General features: G+C 48.1%; 1 protein-coding gene across 1 annotated transcript in view; it reads right to left on the reverse strand.

Annotated features, from left to right (window-relative positions):
* Nucleotides 1-468: 468 nt before the first annotated feature.
* Nucleotides 469-20,049, reverse strand: part of FAM102A (family with sequence similarity 102 member A) — a 36,471-nt gene continuing 16,890 nt past the window's right edge. The window contains exons 2-11 of the mRNA XM_008920117.3: nt 17,072-17,192; nt 16,719-16,748; nt 13,046-13,162; nt 12,522-12,568; nt 9,814-9,965; nt 8,587-8,691; nt 8,133-8,322; nt 7,822-7,943; nt 6,620-6,689; nt 469-5,713 (exon numbers count right to left, since the gene is read on the reverse strand). Coding sequence (XP_008918365.1) covers nt 5,668-5,713; nt 6,620-6,689; nt 7,822-7,943; nt 8,133-8,322; nt 8,587-8,691; nt 9,814-9,965; nt 12,522-12,568; nt 13,046-13,162; nt 16,719-16,748; nt 17,072-17,192 — 1,000 coding nt within the window. The 3' untranslated portion in view covers nt 469-5,667. The remainder of the gene's footprint in view (nt 5,714-6,619; nt 6,690-7,821; nt 7,944-8,132; nt 8,323-8,586; nt 8,692-9,813; nt 9,966-12,521; nt 12,569-13,045; nt 13,163-16,718; nt 16,749-17,071; nt 17,193-20,049) is intronic.

A 20,049-nucleotide genomic window follows, 5' to 3' on the forward strand; every position in this document is an offset into this window, starting at 1 on the left:
ATCTGGGCACTGAAGTTGGCTCGCCCTCCTTTAGGGGGGTGGCCAGCCTGTGGTGGCAGAGGGGCTGCTCTGGCACAAGCCACGAAAACCCAGAGAATTCCACTCAGTTTCCTGGAGCCTGTGGTTCCTTCCCCCGGGCCAGCCTGGGAGCAGAGCAGGACAGAGGAGATCGAACAGAACCTGGCTGGGAGACGGCATTCAGGAACAAGGGACACTTGCTGGCAACTCAGCCAGGTCACCTTTCCCTGGGATTGCTGCTTCCACGGGACTAGAGCTGTGCTGCCAGCTCCCCTCTCCGTCTGCAGAGAAGGGCTGGCAGGGATCTCTGCTCCCAGCTGCCAAAGCAATCCTAGAAGGCAAAGCCAAATCCTATTCCAAGCCCCAGCACGCCCTTCTCAACCTCCTGCTTCCTCAGCAGACATTTAAATGCATTTAAAAACAAGAAACACAGAGCAAGGACAATCAGTGTGAAGTACCAAAAACCTTTATTTTTTTTTTCCCCCAAAACCATAACAACATTTGACATTATATTGATTTCCTCATATATTTGTTATTTCTCTACGTTAGGAACCAGATACAGAAAATACAAACACGATCTGTTGAATCAAAGACGGCACAGCATTCCGTTAGAAAAAAAGAAACAAAAAAAACTAGAGGAGCAAGATAAAAATGGTGAAAAATAGTCATTCCCTCCAGCCCAAACTTTCCAAGAATCATCATCAAAATAGAGCAGTGGAAGTAGCTTCTCTTTCTAAACGCACTTCTGCTTTAAGAAAAAAGTTAGATTCATCTTTAGATTTCAAAGTAAAAAAAATGTTAAACTATCTTTTCAAGCAATTTTGGAAGTTTGCATAGACCCATTCCCTTTCCAAAAATATCAGCCATCTCTCTTATAGAATCTGATACAAATTGAGTGCGCGCCTCAGCCGAAGGTCACCGAGCTCAATTCACTTTCAAGAAAATAAAACACCATCTCCCCCTTCTTTTCCCCCTCTCCCCCCACAAAAATATGGGCTCTCTCAAACTCCTTGTGTTTGAGGCAGGTCACGAGGCTCAGCCGCACCTCTCGCTCGGAGCTTCACCCAAATTCCTTTTCATTTCCCAGGTTTCCACGTCCCCCACGGGGCGGGGGCGACTGTGGAGGGCAGTGGGCTTGGATGGCATGGGGTGGGGGGGCTGATGAACACGGCTCTCAGGAGGGGAGTGGGGAGGGAGTTCTACACTCATCACCCACCCCCCCCAGCGAGGAAGTGGCTTTTCAAAGGACAAACAGCTGCGACCAGGCAGTGTTTGTAGGAACCTGTCCCCGGGGACTGGCCTTGTCCACAGGGCGCAGTCACCAGAGCAAGAACTCAGCTAGAGACCAGGTGGGGCAGCAGGGATGGGGCAGGAGGGGCAGAGGGGGGTCTGCAGCCCCCAGGTAAGGCAGTGAGGAGGGGAGGGGACCCCTCGCCAGGAGGGGGTTTATCCGAGGTGCTCTAGCGTACCTGGAGTGAGGTTTTCCCAGAGGATCCCGGCAGCGGTGCAGAGCCCAGCTGCACTGCCACCGGTTTAAAAAGAAAACAGCAACGACAAAATAAATTAAAAAAAAAAAAAAAGTCAACCCCTCCTATTCAGATGAGAATGAAATACCTATTTCTTCAGGTCCCGGCCTGGTTCGGAACCCTCTAAAAACTGAAGCAAATGTTTAAAAGGGCTTGTTAACTTTCTGCAGGGGGCGAAGTGATGTGGCAATGAGGGGGGAGGGAGAAATCACACGCCTGCTGCCCATCACTCCGAGGGTCAGGACAGCATGAGGCCCCTGCTTAAGGTGCTGACCATACAGAAGATGATGGAGGAGCAACATCCTTCTCCCCCTTTTTCCAATCACAATTTCCAATTGAAACCCATCTCCTTCACTAAGTCATGGCTAAGCCTATTCTTTTGGACATTCACTCAGTTTTATATCGGTTTTAAAAAAAGAAAAGTTAGTAAAAAAGTTACATTGAATTTCCTAACACTTTGCAACGGGCTTCCACCAGCTAAAGGTCCAGAAACTGGGAGAGCAGAGCCCACACATTTTGCCTGGCCCCCCAGACTGGAGCAGAGAGCCAGCTCTGCCCTCCAGAGCCAGCCAGGCATGAGCAGCCCTGCTCATCAGCATCAGAGACCCAGGGGATGCAGAGTCTTGCCAATAAGGTCCTTTTACTTGTTTAAGCCACCTCTGAATCCCCTGAGAAGGGGAACAATGTGGGGAAGAACATCCCCCCCTCAGCCCCCCTGAAATAAAATATCAGTGAAACAATAATGCAGTCAAAAAAAACACCAGCCTGCTGGGTTTATATAAAAAAAAAAAATCCATAAACGTCACAACAAAAAAAGAAAAAAAAAAAAGAGAAAAACCCAAAGGAAACTAGCCAGCGGTTTGGGTCTGGAAACTGATTCACTTCTTAAATGTTCAAAGTCCAACAAGGAACAGGCGGCAGTGATGCCACAAGGAAAAAAGTGCTCACGAGACGCAGCTTCCCGAGGCAGCAGAGAGTTTGTGGGACCAGTGACCCCATGGCCACCACCACCTCGGATGCCCATGGCCAGCCAGGGACCACCGGGCATTGCTCATGCAGCAGGAGCACTGCGTGGGATCTAGAAATAGGAACAGACTGCTCTTCCTCCCTCGGGGTCTGCTCTGGGTGCTCCAGCCCTTGTCAGGCTGGATGACCAGGACTGCTTTCTCATCCAGAATCAGGGGTAGGAGAGCTAAAAAGCCACATAAAGACCAGGATCTGTGGAGTCAATAATAACACAGAGACAAGGAAGAGATATCCTATGAGACACAGCCATCAAAAATGCAAGCAGTGATGTGCCAAGCCAGGGGAAGAGAAGCCAAAGATGTGCCCCAGGTTGGCCACAGCGACGCGATGGAGCAGGTTATGCCTCTGCCAGCCTGGGGAGATGAGACCAGCTTTCCAAAAAGCTCAACTGCTTCTCCTCTTGCTCTGCTGGGAAGAGATTCCTCCCTCTGCCTCACTGGGGATTTCGTGACAGGCCGAGCTGCCAGTGTCTCGGAGCAGCTGATTCCTGCCAGTGGAGGCCAGAAGAATGCCCTGGGATCCCAACTGCTCTGACAGTGACTGTCATTGTTTTTCATGGGAACAGAAGCAAAGCAGCAGAAGTGAGCTGTGTTTTGGCCCCTTTCCTGGCTTATGTTTGCTCCTTTCAAGTCCCAGTTGGATCTGATTTCCCTGAGGGTCTTCACTGGCCCCCGGGGAGCAGCAGGGGCTCTGTGCTGACCCTCAGCTCTGCACAGCCATCCACAGACAGGGCAGGAACACCCACTGCTGTCTGAGCCTCCTGCCCTCACCCTGACCTGAGCAGAGGGTCAGGCCAGGCCTGGTTTTCTGGCAGAGCCCCAGGGAGAGAAAAAAGCAAGCAGTTCTCTCCTTCCTGCAGACACGCAGCACCCCAGGAACAGGGCAGGATGCTCAGCAGTCTGCTGGCAAGTGCCAAACCTACCCTGGCTGAATGAAGAAGGGCTCACCACTAAAAAACACCAGCAAGTGTGAAAGAGCTTTTGTTCTAAACAGACTCAAGATTCAACACTTTTTCCCTACATTAAAGCAAACCAAGGTGTTGGCTGTACCCTCTTCTTACCCTAGTCCAAATTAACTTCCCTTTGAAGGGAAAGGGTGAAAAAGATGCATATCCTATATGTGGTCTGACCAAATACAGAAAGAAACCTCTTAACTCGAAGAGAGAAACTATCAAAACAGACTAAGCGGCTGTATAGCCTTGCCACACTGCTGAGCACCCATGCACTCCCCATGCAGCATCCTTAACTAGAAGGGTGAAAAAAAATGATAAATCAAGGCCCTTTCATTCCTTGTTTCTCATTCTGCCAAATTCCCTTTTCCAGTAGCTCATCTGCATGCGCTCTGGCCACAGAGACCACAATTAATCCTTTTTCGTTTTTTTTTTTTTCTCCTTTAAGAAAAAAAAAAAGGGCTTTAAAACAACTAAGAATTTGAACGACAATGTGATCAGTTACAAGTCTTTCCTTGCTGAGCAGGACGAGTGTGTGTCTGTACCTGTGCACACACACACGTGTCAGAGGAGGGCACATCCCAGCCAAGCCCAGGAGCGTGGAATTGCTCCGAGGGCACGGCTGTCGAGTGCTACCACAGTACACTGGCAAAAGAGGAATGGGCACTACACAGAAATAGCTTATCAGCTGAGAGGCTCTGTACAGGAAGGGCTGCAAGCACAGCCTGCTGCCGGCCCACGGCGGAGGCCGCGCGGATCCTCGCCGGCAACTCGGCTGCCAGGAGGATCTCCAAGTGGGAGCTGAAAGGGAGACACATCTCAGCCACACACTGCTAGGGAAAGAGGCAGCTAAAGCGTTGAACAACTGCAGAAACCAAACCCAAAGAAGAGCAATTGAAAGATCAACCAGAGAACAGTTTGAAGCCTTGTCAGAAGAGTTCACTCACCACGGAGCAGGTAAGAACAGCTGCTGTGGCTAATGCAGCAGCAAACACCTATTCTACCCTTGAAGGCAGAGACAGTGGCTTCTCCCTAGCCCCAGAAGGAACCAGCTCAGACACAGATCTCTGCTGACAAGGCAAGAAAAGCCAACCAACACCAAATCCCTTGCTGGCCCAGACCAAGAGAGGCAATCGACATCACCACCACAACAGAGACCACTGCAGTCAACTGCACCCTGCTCTGGCCCAGGGGAGGGCTGTCAGAGAACCATATTCTTTTCACAGTCCAAGAAGGGCAGTTCCCTTCCTGAGCCAAAAAAAACAAAAAAAGAGAGGCTTTGTATTCCAAGCTCCAACAGTACTATTTGCTGAATCAGTCCAGCAAACATGGATTATGCTCCTGGAATAGCGAGTAGAAGCCTCCTCCAGGTAAAATTTGTAATCTCTAAAGTGCTCCTGCTAATGCTAGTTGATGACCACTCCCTTCCATGCCCAGCAGTGGAAGGGCTACTGCAGTCAGTGGTGTGATGAGCACTTGCATTTAACCGTTCACCAACTCCCAGCTGGATTGCGGAATTTTTCTGAAATGCACTTTTGGGAAATATTTCCTATGAGAAAATGATGTTTGGGGATGTGAGGGTAGGAAGGTGAGGTGTACACCACAGCATACCTTGTTCAGTAAAACCATTGCCTTGGGAGGTGATGTTCCCTTGCAGAGTCAATGGAATAAAGCATCCTGCAAGTGGCCATGTCACCGTGCCCCCAACGAGCAGCTCTGGGTTTGGTTAGAATGGCTTCCCCCTCCCCCAGTGGTTTGAAGAGTTCACAGTGGTATAACCCAATGTTTTGGGGAGACAGAAGCTGAGAAGTTCCCCGCTGCAAGTGAATGGGTGGAGTGAGGAATGCACATGAGCAACATCCTCCAGGACTAGCCCAAGGATAAGCCCCACAGACACCTTGCATCTCAGCAGGAACAGGGGGAAGGCAGGCACTGGAAGGACCAGGAAGCAGAGAAGGACAATGCCAATGCAGGGAAAGTGCATGTTTTGGAGTGGTCTTGGAGTAGTTCTGCAGTGCAAATGTATGGGGAGGGGCATGGAGAAATCCCTTCTGGAATGCTGCATGAAGAGAGGTAAAGGTTGGCATCCATGTGGCAGCGGACTGGGTAGGGGGCCTGTGTCCAGCAGCTCTACCCTGTTCTTCACATTTAGTGGGTTTCGATCACCACTGGCTCGTAAACTCCAGACGAGACCCTGGGGAGGCAGAGGGGGAGAAGAGGAGGGGGGCAGGTTATTTTCTGCAGTCACTTCGAGCAAGCAAGTTCCGATTCAGAGCTCTCCACTCACACACACCGTCCTCTAACCCCCCACAAAACACTGCAAATCACGAGTCAGCCTGGCTGGAAGTCAGCCCTCGTAACACCGAGCAGACAGAGACGTGGCAAGCCAAGACTAGAGAGCTGGAGAGAGCTGGGTGTAACACGTGAACCCTTCCAAAGGGCAGAGGAAAGGGGGGAGTATCCCATCCTGCACAAAGAGCCTGCATTCCTGGCTTTGCTGTGCTCCCAGCTCTGCCACCAACTCAACACATCCTTGTATTAACATTATTGCCTTTTTTTTTGTTCAACTCAAAAGGTGCAATAAAGGCTCAAAGGCAACTGGCCGAGGCATTGTACTAAGAGCTATTGTGGTGAGAAAAAGTTTTATTGCTTCAGGAGTCTTTCGTGAGAGGACAAGCCCTCCACGATTATGGAAGAGGCAGGGAAAAGGGACAATAAGAGGCAGGGACAAGGGACAATAAGCCAGGCTGCCGACGCAGTTTTGCTGCAGGCCAGCAGGAGGCAAAGCTCCCTCCTTCAGGAGCAAACGGGAACCAGCCTCTACCATTTTGTCCTTTCACTCCTTACTTCTGTTCCTGGGTCTAACAATTAGAATCCCATTATCCCTCTGAGCTCCTGCTGAGAACTACATTCATACTCCAGGGCAGCTGTAGCCTGCCTCCAAAGGGATCTCAGGGGCGTTAATGTGGGAATAAAGCCACCATGTAGCACGTGATATTTAGAAATCTCTCCTGCAGCAAAAGGTGGAAGTTTCCTGGGTACAGAGAGCTCCCCAGTCCCCCTGGAGACCCTCTGTCTGCCAGGCTTTTGGGAAGTTTACCTGTTTCCCAGCTGAATTCCACTCAGCGTAGTTGTTCCATCTCTGCTCACAAACAACCTCAGGTTACTGTCTGCAGAGAGGAAAGCAACACAGACATTAAAATCCAGAGCTACCAACCCTGCCAGGTGCTCCCCTCCCAGACATTGCACAGTGGTCAGCACAGAACAAGTGTGTTTCTGTGGATACACGTGTACACTTTCTGCTGGTGTTCCCACAGCAATGGAGCCCCTGGGACCTCCTCTCCTTGCTCTGAAAGGGAACCTCCATAACATGAAGCTTTGGAAGAGTAAAGGCAGAGAAATTAATTCAGTGATACTCCTCCAGCTGCTTCTTTTAAGGCAATTCCATTGATGCAAGTTCTTGGTCAGCTTAAGTACATCTGAACAGATGAGATATGGGGCTTCGTGATGCTTTTTTGTAGGCTCACTGGAGAAGACACTCAGCCTGTTCTGCTGGCAAATGGCAGCTCATTCAGTCTAGTTTCAACTCATGCTGAGTGAGGTGTAAATCCCCATATGATAAGAGTTTTACCATGTACAACGATTTAAGGTGACTAATGGTAAGCTAAAGAAGCACATACAACAAGCTAGGCTCAAGTTTAAAACCTAACAAAAAACCTCAGATAAAAAAAATCAGATGAAAAAGACTGATTTCTATGCTAAACTGAAAAATGAAAACAAATGCAGTTATTTTATTAGTTTTCTCTTAACAGATGCTATGACTATAAAGGATAAAACCCCTTCTTAAGTTCTCAGCCAGACCTGGTCATCAGCACACTATAACCCATAGTTATTCCCATCTTTCTGCAGAGATGTGCTGTTTCCCCTCCAGTTGTGCTCTCCTATTTTAATAAACACCCTTGGGCTGACCCTGGACAGAGGCCACTAGAGCAGTGCAGACAGCTGATGTAACTGATTTCCACTGCACTGAGAATCAGTATTTTTCCTCTCTCCCCCTGCATGTTTGAGCTCCTGTTCAACCTCTGCTGTCACATGTGGAACAGCAGCAAGTGCTATTTGTGAATGGATGTGCAGCTCTCAAACCCACATGGTTTATCTACCACAGAAACACCCAGCAAGCACTGAAAGCAAATAGCTGTCAAAAGGGGAAGGGAGCCCCTGGCAGATCAGAGCTGACTGTAAACCCTTGTCAGCCCTGCTAAAGAACAGCCCAGACATCCCCTCTGAGACTCCCCCTCTCACCTTCAGTATTGCTGACATCTGTGAAGTCCTGACTCTGCATTATTTTCTCCACTATATCATCAGCATCGATCCTGGTGTCATCCACTCGGGTTGGGTGACTCTCCACTGAATCCTTTTTCCTCCTGGGGGAGAGGAAACACATGGAAAACTTACTCAGCTTTTCAAGACACATATTTTCATATGCAGTCCTGCTTCTCTTGGCAATAGTCCCCTCCTCAGCGGCTACAATCCGATCTACCGCTGCACGAGAGTCAAGGAGTAGGTTCTGTCTCTCCTTCCCAGAGAAGGGTCTTTGCTCCGCAGTTACTCACCGGGAGGGTCTGTCCAGCAGAAGGGCTGGTCTGGGGGGGCGAGGTGGCTTCTCCAGTTTGTGGTCCCGCTCTCCCTCAGGACACTCCACGGTCATGCTGAGCCCTCCGGACGCGCTGCTGCTGGTGGACGTGTTCCGGCGGTGGGTCAGGTCGGACATGCTGGAGGAGCGGGAGTGCTCCGTGCTGTAACCTGCAAACACAGCGTGATCACAGTCCACACCTTCCCTCCCTTCCTGGCAGCACAGTTAACAGGCAGGGCAGCTTCACACCAGCGTTTCTACTCCTGCATACGCAGGTTTAGACACAAATCCGTGAGCTCGTCTGCAGAGACTAAGCAGGAGACTGGTATTATAGAGCAGGGTGAGAGATGGCTGCAAATCACTCACAGGGATTCATCACAGGAAAGAAAATAGATGTGGCCAGTGCTGGCAGAGTTGTGTGAATCAATGCTTACCAGAGATCTTGGACTGCTGGCTGGCGTAGCTCGAGTTCCGCGAGTGCCCCGAGTGGAAAACTTCCTCCGGGCTGGACAGGTTCTGATCTGGTTCTTCTGGGACACCTGCCAAGGAACAACAGGACACTCTGCTTACACCATAACCAAGCCAGAACACTGTGCCCTGATCAGCTTGGACTGGAACCTGATCTTGGGATGCCAGATCAAGGAAAGGACAAGTCTGCTGGCAGAGCCCTGCTGTCCAGGCCAGCACAGAGTTTAGAAACACCTGGGGAGTCGGAAAGACCACAATGAGCTTCTCTGTCAAGTTTATCACTAATTCTAGTACCTAGCACCTCAACTTACAAACATCTCTGGGGACTTGTAGCCTCTAGAAGGATAGGTAGTATCTGAAGCTATCCCTTAGTAAAAACATTAAGACCAAGAAAGCATCAGATGGCCACTGGCAGTGAAGTGTTACAACCTCTGTTTGGGTGCTTCTGTTACTGCCTTTCCCCCTCTATTACTTGTGAGAGAGCCTATACCATTTAAATCACCTCTGAATTTGATACAGAAACCTTCTGCTCCTCTGCTATGACCCCTGCTTGTCTCCTGCAGGAAGCTTATCTAGAAGTGTACAAATGTAACACATTAGCCCAGCTTTTTAAGAACAGCACTTGCACCCTGTGCTCAGTCACTGAGGTGATGAGACTCGAGTGCTATTTTGGTGCAGTGTATGTGCCTGCACATTTGGAATGTGCTGGGAAGGAAAAAAAAGGCAGTGAAAATGCAGTGTCCTTGAAAACAGGCTCATACAGAAGCCAAAGAACTGCATCAGCAGCTGGAACAAGGCCATTAGACCTCAAACCAACCTCTAAAACCTTCAGAGGAACTTTTCTAGAAGATAACTCTGAGCAACAGAACAGCTGAGTGGGGAACAATGTTGAGTGTCATTGAACACAGTGGAAAGCAGGGATGAGTGCAGTGCATGAATTATTAAATCCCCAGCAGTAACAAATCGTTTTATCTCCTCTAACAGGAATATGCATATGGCAAAGACTCATCCTTCCTCTCCTCAGTTACAGTTAGATGGTTTTGTTTTTCTCAATTTTTCTTAATGAGCAATGGGGCTGAGGATGGGAAAACATAAAAAATTAAAGAGTTTCTGTGCTTGCAACTGCTGGGAAAAAACAAAGGAGCGTCCAGCCACAGCCAAACGTTGCATGGCTCCAGGATGGGCATTCATACCCGAGCTGAGAATGGCAGCTCTTGGCTTGGTCTGGCGCAGGGAGCCGATGGTGGAGGAACTGCTGCTGCTTGTGGTTCCCTCTCCCTTGCAGGTCAGCTGCAGGGTAGAGTCCTGTCCTGGTATGGTGATGGATTTGGCGGTGGAAGGAGGCCTGTAATCAGAAGGGAAGGAGGTTACAGAGTGCCAGGCAGGGACTGGGAATAAACTCTATTTATCCCACCCTTCCCAGCAGGGGGAAGCTGGCAGCCCTCTGACCAGCAGCTCAGTGGGGTGTTGGGTTTTGTTTTCCTAGATTCCAGACTCAGGTCTTCCCTACCTTGTACTGCATCTGGATTGCATTAACAGGAAAAGGCAAGTTTCCGAGGTAAATTAAGGCAAAGAGGGACCATTGAATCATTTATGCAGGACAACAGGCTCCAAGCTTGCTCTGTGCTCCAGAACACCAACCAGAGCTGCCCTTTCCCCCCCAGCACGTGTCCAGTGGCCAGTTGGCTTCACAAACAGGAACCAGTTTGCTGTTGCATCACTATCAATTCCAGCTCCCTTTCTGTTACACCTTTCTCACTCAAGGGCCAAAACAAAACCTTTTATCCCAGCAACCCCATCCCCCTATGAGAGCACTTTTACAACAATCAAATAACCTTTCCCTTCTTTAACTGATGATTAAACTACTTTTCAGTGAGACAAAAGTGTTTTTCCAGCTGTCAAAATTATTTTTCTGGTTATTCTGTGTGCTCCCAACATCCCTTTGTAAATGCTGGCTGCAGGGCAGAGCTATGAGTGCCTGGAGCCCCCTCCCTTCCTCCAGAAGTGTTTTTGGGTGGAAGCCACAGAATGTGCAGCGTGGCAAAGTGAATTTTCCTGTTGGAGCCCTAACCTCCCTGTAGCCTGAAATCTGAACTGTAACTAATGGATCATATTGTGGTTTTTAAGTGAGGAGTGAGAAATAAAAACTTTTATTTGTCTCACTTGAAGCTCTGAAGAAAGATGCTACATGAGAGGACCTTTGCAGTGTTTTGGGAGAGAGAATAAAGCACTGAGAATATTTTATGTGGGCAGCCAAACGGCTGTGAAGGTTCCAGGAAACCCACATGCCTTCACCAGGAAAAAACCTCCCTAATCATGTTATCAGTGATTTACATGCACACAGGTGCTTTGGAGACATTGCTTCACAGGTTTGTAAGCCTTTTACAGCCTTATGTAAGCAAAGTGTTCCTGCTCAGCCTGCTCTGCCCCCCTCGGTGACCCCCAGAAGGAGAAGGTTCATCCACCCCTGCAGAAAGTCACTGCTTGGAAATGATTTCCCAGCACAGTCTTAATTCCTTCCTATCCCCCTAATGAGTGCCATTTACCAGAAGCTCTACTGATCAAGGACTATTCCACATGCAAAGCTTCCATTTTTAGACATTTGCACATCATCAACATATAAGGAGAAAGTGGCAGTGACTGCAAAAATCCTTTAAGAAAATTAGGAGGTTTGACTTTCAGACAACCTACTTACATTAAATGGATATTTATATCCAATTCTGTATAATTTTCAGGCACTATAACAGTAGGACTTGCTTCCATAGCAAAGGAACAACAGGTATTTTTGTCAGACATATTATTTCCAGACATCCTAGTACCCCAGATTTAAAACATCTGTTACTGCTATAAAATTATGGTTTAAGATATCAAAAACTTCTTTGTTATGCTTCCTTCTGAAGCAGAAATTCTTCAGAATCAGATGACATTGATTTTGGGCTTGAAGGTCTCAGGAAATGCTGCAGCACCATGAAAAGCCATTCACAAAACAAACCTACCAAAAATTATGCAGCATTTTATAACACAAATGCAAGCTAATTTATAAACACTTCCAGCTAGCTCCTAAAATTAGACTTTTTAGCCCAGGAGACCACTGCTGCAAGAGATGGCCTCCAGGTAAAGCTTTCTTCTCTTGTACTGCTGGGAGTCAAAACCAAATATTTCTGTGGGCACGTGGCAGCCCTGCTGTGTGCAGTCACACACCTTCCAGCACACCACAGCAGGGCTTGGACTGCAGAGCCCTGTGACACCACACTGCAGTGTAAGAGGAGATGCTGCCAGGATATTTGTTAGTTGATTCACCAACAAATCTTTAAGCAGCAAAACTGCTTCACATCTTAACTGTATTTATTCTTTCCTAGCACAAAAAACCCCACAGGACTGCAATTTCTCTGCTAATACAAACTGAGAACCCTTTAGAAAAAAACAAACAAACAAAAAAAATTAAAATGTTTCAGCCTTGCAGTATTTTTGTTGCTGTTTCAATCTGAGATCTTTATCCCGCATGATATGTGCTGAAGCATGTCCATTTCCAAGGCTGTTTTCTTCAGTGACCTTTGTCCTCTTGGAGGTCAGTGAAACCAACCCCAGAGCCATGAGAAATTCTACCCTTCAGCAAAACATGAAGTTTGTCATCAGCATCTACTGGTTTCCACAACCTAAACTCACGCTAGCAGGGAAAACACTGTGCACAGCAATAATCAAACTGGGAAAGCCAGAGCAGAGAACAAAACCAATCAACAGCACAGGCTGGATAACACTTTTCTGGCTGATTCAAACGCTTTTAAGCTTTTCCCTGTTCTTCCCAATATCAAGGGCATTAGTTTTCCTCCTCCACATCAGTTTTAGTCTCCAGCAGAGAACTGCAAAAGGAACAGGTGTCCTGGTCTGCCCAGAAACTCACGTTTTGAAGCAGGGGTCCCCCGAGAGCAGCGACATTCCGATGGTGACCTGGAGAGGGGACACAGGGAACATCGTTAGCAGTGTTCCTCACTTCACAACAGCCACGGGGTCAAGGGCTGGGTGTAAAGATTAGCAAGATCTAGTTCCTTTCCAAAGGAAATCAGCTTCAGGGATTTGGCAAGGTATTGCCCTTCCTGCCTGAAATCCCTGGCATCAGTAACTTCAAGTGGCTCAGCAGGACACCACCTGACAGTGCACTCAGAATCTCCTCCCTCCCTCCTGTTCCTGGTTTCTTTGATGACAGAGAACGTTGTTAAGGGTCATCGCTTGGCCAAATCGATGCCAAATTATCAAAGGGCAACTCAGATAATGGGAAGCTTCCCAAGTCAGTCTAGCAGCACAAAAGCAAAATCCTGTCTCTGCACACTAACAGGACCTTCTCTCAGGTCTGGCACTGCACTCTGGTTGTGATCTTCCCCGAATTCAGTCATAGCATTTCAGCTGTGGCAGTAGCAGCTGCTGTACCTTTAGGATGGAGTTGTCCTGTCGGGTGTTCTTAGTATCATATCCTTCCAGCAAGCAGCAACGGACAGTGGATCCAGAGCCCGCAAATTCTGCCAGATTTAGATCAGCAAAGCCCAGCTGCAGCCAAGAAAACAATGGAGGGGAACCGGAGAGAACAAAGGTTACTCAATAAAGGGATACATGGTGTCACACAGACCAAAAAAAGAGAGAGCATCTGTGAGCAAGGGCAGAAACAGGAGTGGTGGCTGTGAAGATCCCCTGTTCTTGAGGATGGGCAGGGTCACATTCCTAATCCCAAGTCAGACAGACACTGGGAGGCCTTCAGGAAGCCAAACCTGTGTGGAGGAAGGGCAGACAGTGGTGGTGCTGGCCAGGACAGTGTTAACCAGCCTGCAGCCGTTGCATAACCAAGGACATGGAAGGCACTAGGTCAATGATGTGGAAAAAACAGAATCACACATACACAAACATAATAAGGCACTCTTTGTATCGGGCCATCCCAGAATGCAGTGGAGCATGTGAACCAGGAGATGAAAGGATATTGTTACAGAGGAAAGTGACACCATCCTGAAAAAAACAACTGAGATTTCGGCACAGGGAGCTGGAAGCCCGCAGCCATGGAGCAGGGCATGTGCCTCACCCCTCAGAGGCAGCTGCTGGGCTGGGGAACTCCTGGAGCAAAGTTTCCTCAATGCTGCTAAGGCTTAACCAGCAATGGGGATGTTTGACAGGCAGAAGGGAAGAAAAATATTTGGAGAGATTTACTTGTGAGCTCTCTAAACCTGCTCTAACAATGGGGAAGCAAACAGGGAAGGTGACAGAAGGCTGAAGACCACAGGTAAATTCAAAGAGGGCATTGATGCCTCCGGAGTAAACACAAACACAATGAAGGATACCTTTGTTTTCCTGCCCTAATTCCTGGTGTAGTAACAGAGTGTTTCAAAGAAAAAGTTACAGCTTGTTTTATGCAGAGCTTTAGGAATACAAGTCAGTTGTGTCTCATCTAATCTGACCAGGAAGAAATGCTGTGCCCCATGTTTGGACAAACCATCCAAGCACGGAGAGTTTGCGTCACTTCAGCATCCACATCAGCTCCCAGGAGAACACAGAGCACAGGTGGAGCAGCAGCAGGTCATTCCAAGCACTGCAGAACATTCCTCCTGCCCCACTGTTGACAGCTGGATGACACAACCTGAACGGGAAGCCCCAACAGTAGCACCATCCTACGGAAATGTGGTGCTCTGTCAACTGTGGAAGCTGATAGGGAGTCAGCACAAACCACAGCCATTGCTACAGGAACCCTGGCTCCCACGGCTCCAAATCAAAAGTCTAAACCACAGTCTGCTCAAGATATATGATTGAAGGGGAAACAGCACCAACATTAGCATAGCTGCTTCCTCCACCCCAATCGCAAAAGGGAACTCCTGATGGCAAATGAAAAAAAGATGTGGGATAGAGAGGGAACCTTTCATCAGCAAAAAAGGAAGGAAAAATATATCCCAACCTTTCTCCCTCTCTTCTCCCTTCTTAACAATTCCCTTAATGCAGGTGTTTCTCCAGCCCTTGCCCTAGAAATTCCTCTGTCTCTTCTACCCAAGGGCTATGCTGCTTTCTAATTATTCACCGATAAGGGAAAAAACAGCAAATTTTTATCTCTTGGAGATAAACAGGACAGGAGAAAGCAACAGAAAGAGCTGCAATCCATCACTGTGACAAAGACACAGAACAACCACACTAGGAGAACAACGGGAGTGGCCCAGACCCAGTTCCTTTTTCTGCCACCACAGCACTAACTTCTTGAAGAAGATCGACGTCAGAGTGTGGGAGAACCCTCCAGCGACCCACACGGTGTGCTGAGGTCAGAAGCTTTTTCAGGAAGCAGACTCCCAGTATATAGAGGAAAGATCCCTTAACAAAAGGATGTTTTCAGATATAACCTTTCAGAATAGTTTCCTCAGTTTTCCAGCCAGCTGATAGTGTTTCTTCCAGCTCAGAGGAAAGAGTTTCCGCTTTATCAGTCCTTCCTGTTGTCTTCCGCTCCATAACCCCTGACACTGAGGTGACATTCACGTCAAACCCAAAGGTGTGCAAGTCAGTGGAAACTCTGCCTGGAGCACAAACAGCTCCATCACTCTCAGCCTCTACAGAGGGCATTCACAAGTTGCATTATCCTCTACATCTGCTGCCATGATTCGAGGAGTTTTCAGCTGAATTAAGATAGTTCAAAAAGGTGTGGACTTATTTTGGTTTAAAATGGGAAAACAGTTGCGTGGACATACACCACAGACTTCTGCTAGAAACACTGGGAAGCCCAGATCAGTCAGTCCTGTCATGAGGGCCTGTCTGGAATAAGCCTGGTCCATAGGGCATGACTGCAATCACCCTCTTTGGTGTGACATCCCTTGTGCCTAAGTTGCTGAAATGCTTGGATCATCTTTTAGGAGAACACATCAATTTTCTTTGCAGAAGACCAAGCAAGATACCAGCACAAGAGATGAAAAGCACGTGAGATTTGGTCTAAAATTCTGGGCTGGAGCAAGGAGGTCTCTTTTAAATGCCACTAAACATAACTGAGTAAAAAGGAAGTAGGTTAGAACATGGCCTGAATAAGAGTCCAGGTTAATTCCACCATGGAAACATGCCTTCAGGCTTCCTTTAATTCTGCATTTCCAAACACTGTGGAAAGCTTGAGGATGGACGCTGCGGGAGGCACAGACTGATGGATTTACTATGTCTCAGAGGCATGTCTCTTCCTCCAGCTCTGCTGCTCTCCCTGGACAGGCAGCCCTGCAGAATGAATAACCTCCCCACAGCGTGAATTTAGTGAAAGAGAAACTGATGGCCCTAGAGACCATGTCCTAATTAGCAATGAAAAAGGAACAGTGTGGGCAGCCACACTGCCCTGTCTCACACAGCACAGCAGTTCATAGGAGTGCAGTGCACCCTTCACAACCAGTTGCCTCCATGGTCTCAGAAAGGATATTGATGAGAAGAAATTCTTCAAGGGCTGTGCGTGACCTGAGCATCTGTTTATTAGAAACCAGCAGCAGTGACTCATTTTCAAACAAACACGATTTCGGGCACTGTGTGAGCTCAGCTTCTAAGCCAACATTGTCTCTTGATCCAGCACAAGGCAGAGAAGGGGGTGGCCCATTGTCTGTTCCATAGCAGAGGCAAGAAAATGAGGAGGAAACAAACCAAAACTAAGATCCCTGCTGATCCATTTGGTTTTTGCCTCAGTGTCTCTTGTGCTTTGGAAGGCAGTGATTCCTGCTGTAGGTTTCTGCCTGCACTCACAAGGCAGTGAAGTGCCTGACCCAGCCCCAGCTGACTGCTGTGTTCTGGAGAACAGAACTGGAGTCTGTGTTTCTTTATTAGGGAGACGCTTCCAGAAGCCAGAGAGTTCACATCTGACTCAGAACTTCCCCAAAGTCTGAGGACATGCAGATCATCTTCCCAACCCCTGTCTCAAATCCACATCCAGTGCAATCTGGATCCTGTCCTAGCAAGGGATTTTTTTGGGAACTCTCTTAACTCAGGCTTAAACTCAGAACTAATGAGCATCTCTCCAGATTGCTTCACTCAGCAGTCACTGGTTTCTAATGGGTGTCAAGGACTAACAGGAGACAAGGCCATCATCACTCTGCCACATTTGCCCTTTCTGTGCTCTTACCTTTGAGTAGGTTTTTCCGCCCTTCAGCTCCTATAATGGGAGACAAAACAAACAGGAAAAGCTGCTATTATATGTGCTGGGGAAACAGGGGGAAAGACATAACTCAATCCTGGAATCTGCTCTCAGGATTCACAAATCTCTGTCTCTCAAGAGCTACCACGACCCTGGTTGTTCCCACCCTCCATCAAGTACCCTTGCTGGACAGAGAGGCTCCATTCCAGCACGTCCTGGCCCAAACAATCCTTCCTTCCCACCACAGCCCGTGCAATTTTTCCTGCTGACAAAAAGCACCCAGTAACCAACACCAGTGCACTGGTGGTACTCCCTGCCAGGAGCAGAAGCTGGGTGCTCACCTTACGGACAGACACTCGGCAGATGCAGGGGTCCAGGAGCCCTGTGGCGGGGTTGGCACTCATTTTACACACAAAGGTGAATTTCTTTTTCCAGCGGACACAGTTTTCCTGAACTTCCTCTCTGTGAGAATGAAAAAAAAAAAACAAACAACAAACAAATCATTCTTCAAATAAAAGTACAAAGCCAAATCAGTCTCGACTATTAAGTACCTTTTTTAATGGCTGGCATCCTGGCCTGTAAAGATCCTGCGCAACACAGTTTGGTCCACACCACCCAAAACGGCGCCACACAAGGGCGTTACGGTACCATTAAGCTTTTCACTAGTCAATAAAGGTAAAATCCACCCAGGTTACAGGCAGACTAATCATCTCATCAGCAGAATTTGCCTTTAAAACTCTCACGAGCTCTCTGACATTTCCTGTTGAGCCGGTTTAGCTCATTCACCGTCCGGCGTGGATGGAGCCAATCTCTGTAACCCAACTGGGCTGAAGGTTCACGAGCTTATCTTCCTCCAGCATGCCTGTTTGTACAGCCTCTGCACAGTGAACGTGCTGTGTGTCCTGGATGGTTTGTCCTTCCCTGCTTCTCATGCTGGGAGGAAGCCAGTGAGGACAGCCAGCTCGAAGGAGGACAAAAACACATGTGGAAATGCTCCTGGGTTCAGGCAGACAGGGCTATGCCAAGCAAACACTGCACTTCCAATCATGTGGGGGGTTCAGATGCAAAGCAGTTTCTGCCAGGGAGGAGGTGGTTTTGCTTGCACAGCTTCTGATCAGCCTATCCTAATCTCCAGGGCGAGTGGAGAAGCACATGGCTCCTGCCTGAGCCTGCAGGAGGAAGAGAAGGTGCCTTCCCGAGCACAGGAATTGCTTCAGGTACAGTTCTGGCTGCTGCAGAGCCCTCAGGGGAAGCTGGATTTCACCTTTCAAAAGGAGCCTGGAAACAAGGCATGTGGGTCCTTCCACAGAGCTCTGGTTTGCCCACTGAGCCTCTGCAGGACCTGATCCATTTATGGTTCGGAGCTTGGCCCTCAGCCAGGTCAGTTCTCAGAGTAATGAGGCCAGGGGAGGAAGGGAAGGCACTGCTGACGGCTGTGAGCAAGCAGGTTTACATCTCGCTCTTATCTCTCCTCCTAGCACAGGACTAAGGGGCAAGGGCACCTGATAAACTGTTTGCTTTCGCAGGGAAAGGGAGGCTTCCCACCCTCTGACCCGGGCATGGTGCAGGCCAAAGGGATTGGTGGCAAAGGGGAGAACGATCAGCCTTGGTAGTGCCTCAACTCTCCTCCTGGGAAGGAAGGGGCAGAAGCTGTAGCCCAAGCAGCCCTTCTGCAACCTCGAGCTGAGCCCAACAGGACAAATCCAGGGACTGGATCCCAAGCCAGAAGGTCCCTGCTGGTCCTCTGAGACATTGTGGGACTGAATCTGCTGGCCAAGACACAGAGAACAGAAAAGGAGTTGCTGACAAATAACTGAAACCTGTAATCCTCTGTAATGCAGATAAAGGTTGATCATCCCTCCTTAAAACAAGAGAAAACAGAAGGCAGCAATTCTTTCAAGGTAGAGAACTTAAACCCCTTCCAGACAGAACTCAGGCTTGCTATTGAAGTCAGTGAAAAGCAAGACATCTAAGTGCCAAAAATACCTTTGAATCTGGGATTAATTCAAGATGAGATCTGGTTCTCATTGCTCCACTCAACTCACTCCAGCTCTTTCAGACAGGAGAATAAACACTTCCGGAGGGAATAAAAAGGTTTTGCCTATAATAAAATATTCACCGAGCCAGCCAAATTAGGCAAGTTACATTTCAGATGTGGGTGCCTTAAACCTGACTCAGTAGCAGGTATCTCGAATGACCTAAAGGAAGGAAAACTCAGGCACAGATGAAAAAAAGGAATTCAACAGAATGGAAAAACACTTGAGGATGCAGAAATCACTGAATATTTTAGCTGCATTAGGTGCCTTTAGAAAGGAATTGCTGGTTTCTAGAGAGCAAGGCTTCATGCTGAGTGCTGGAAGGCAGCTACAAGTGAACGATGTTCAATCAGACAGGTAGAACAGCACACTGTTCACAGTTCACACACCTTGTTCTCAGCCCTGCTCAGAGCTCCGACTCCTGCAAAAGTGAGTATTTACGGGACTAAGCTCCAGCTCCCAGATCCCAAAGCTGCTCTGTGAGTGGGATCATCAAGGGCTGCTGCAGCACGAGTTTCCTTACTCAGGAGTTCTCACTCTTTTTACAATGCAGCCATGATTAAGCATCTGCTGGATGCTGCTAAGTCCAATGAAGGCTAATTACTTCAAAACGCGGCAAAAAAGTACTGATTAGTAATAAAGAGCTTCATAGCTAATTTGCCTTTAGCAAAAGCTCTGCTAACAGACATTCTGCTTCTTATTAGGGATGTGTGTTGGCTTCCCAAAACTGCCGTAGATACCACACAGTGCAAGGGATTAGGGAAAGGATTTGGGGGGGGTTATGTTACCCACAGAACAGTGAACACGAACCCGAGCTGCAGGTGCAGCATAGCTTGGGGCTTTTTATGTCTTTGGAATAGCCTGCACAGGGTGAGAAGGAGTTTACAAGATAAAATGCTGAGCTGCTCTCCAGTCACAAGTTTCACAATCATTCGACAATGAATTTCAACCTCTTTTTTTTTTTTTTTTTTACTTTAAAGAGTGGCTCTTAAGGGTGGAGGCTGGGTCTGTATCATTAGACAAGCAAGGGACAGCTCTATTGTTTCAAACCAAACTCTTAAAAATTAATTCCACACTTCCAAAAGATGGCATGTGGGGAAGCAATGGGCTTTGCCTATCCACCTCCCACCAAGCTATCGTCAGGCTGGTAATTAGAGAACACTAAAATAGGGACAAAAAAAAAAAGGAGAACTCAGATGATGAGCAGTTTTGTACTTAGCCCTAGAATATTCTCTGATGTACAATTAGGAACCATCATACAGAAACAAAAAACACACAAGAAG

Source organism: Manacus vitellinus, unplaced genomic scaffold (genome assembly GCF_001715985.3).
Source record: "Manacus vitellinus isolate BGI_N305 unplaced genomic scaffold, ASM171598v3 scaffold_27_pilon, whole genome shotgun sequence".
Lineage (NCBI taxonomy): Eukaryota > Metazoa > Chordata > Aves > Passeriformes > Pipridae > Manacus > Manacus vitellinus.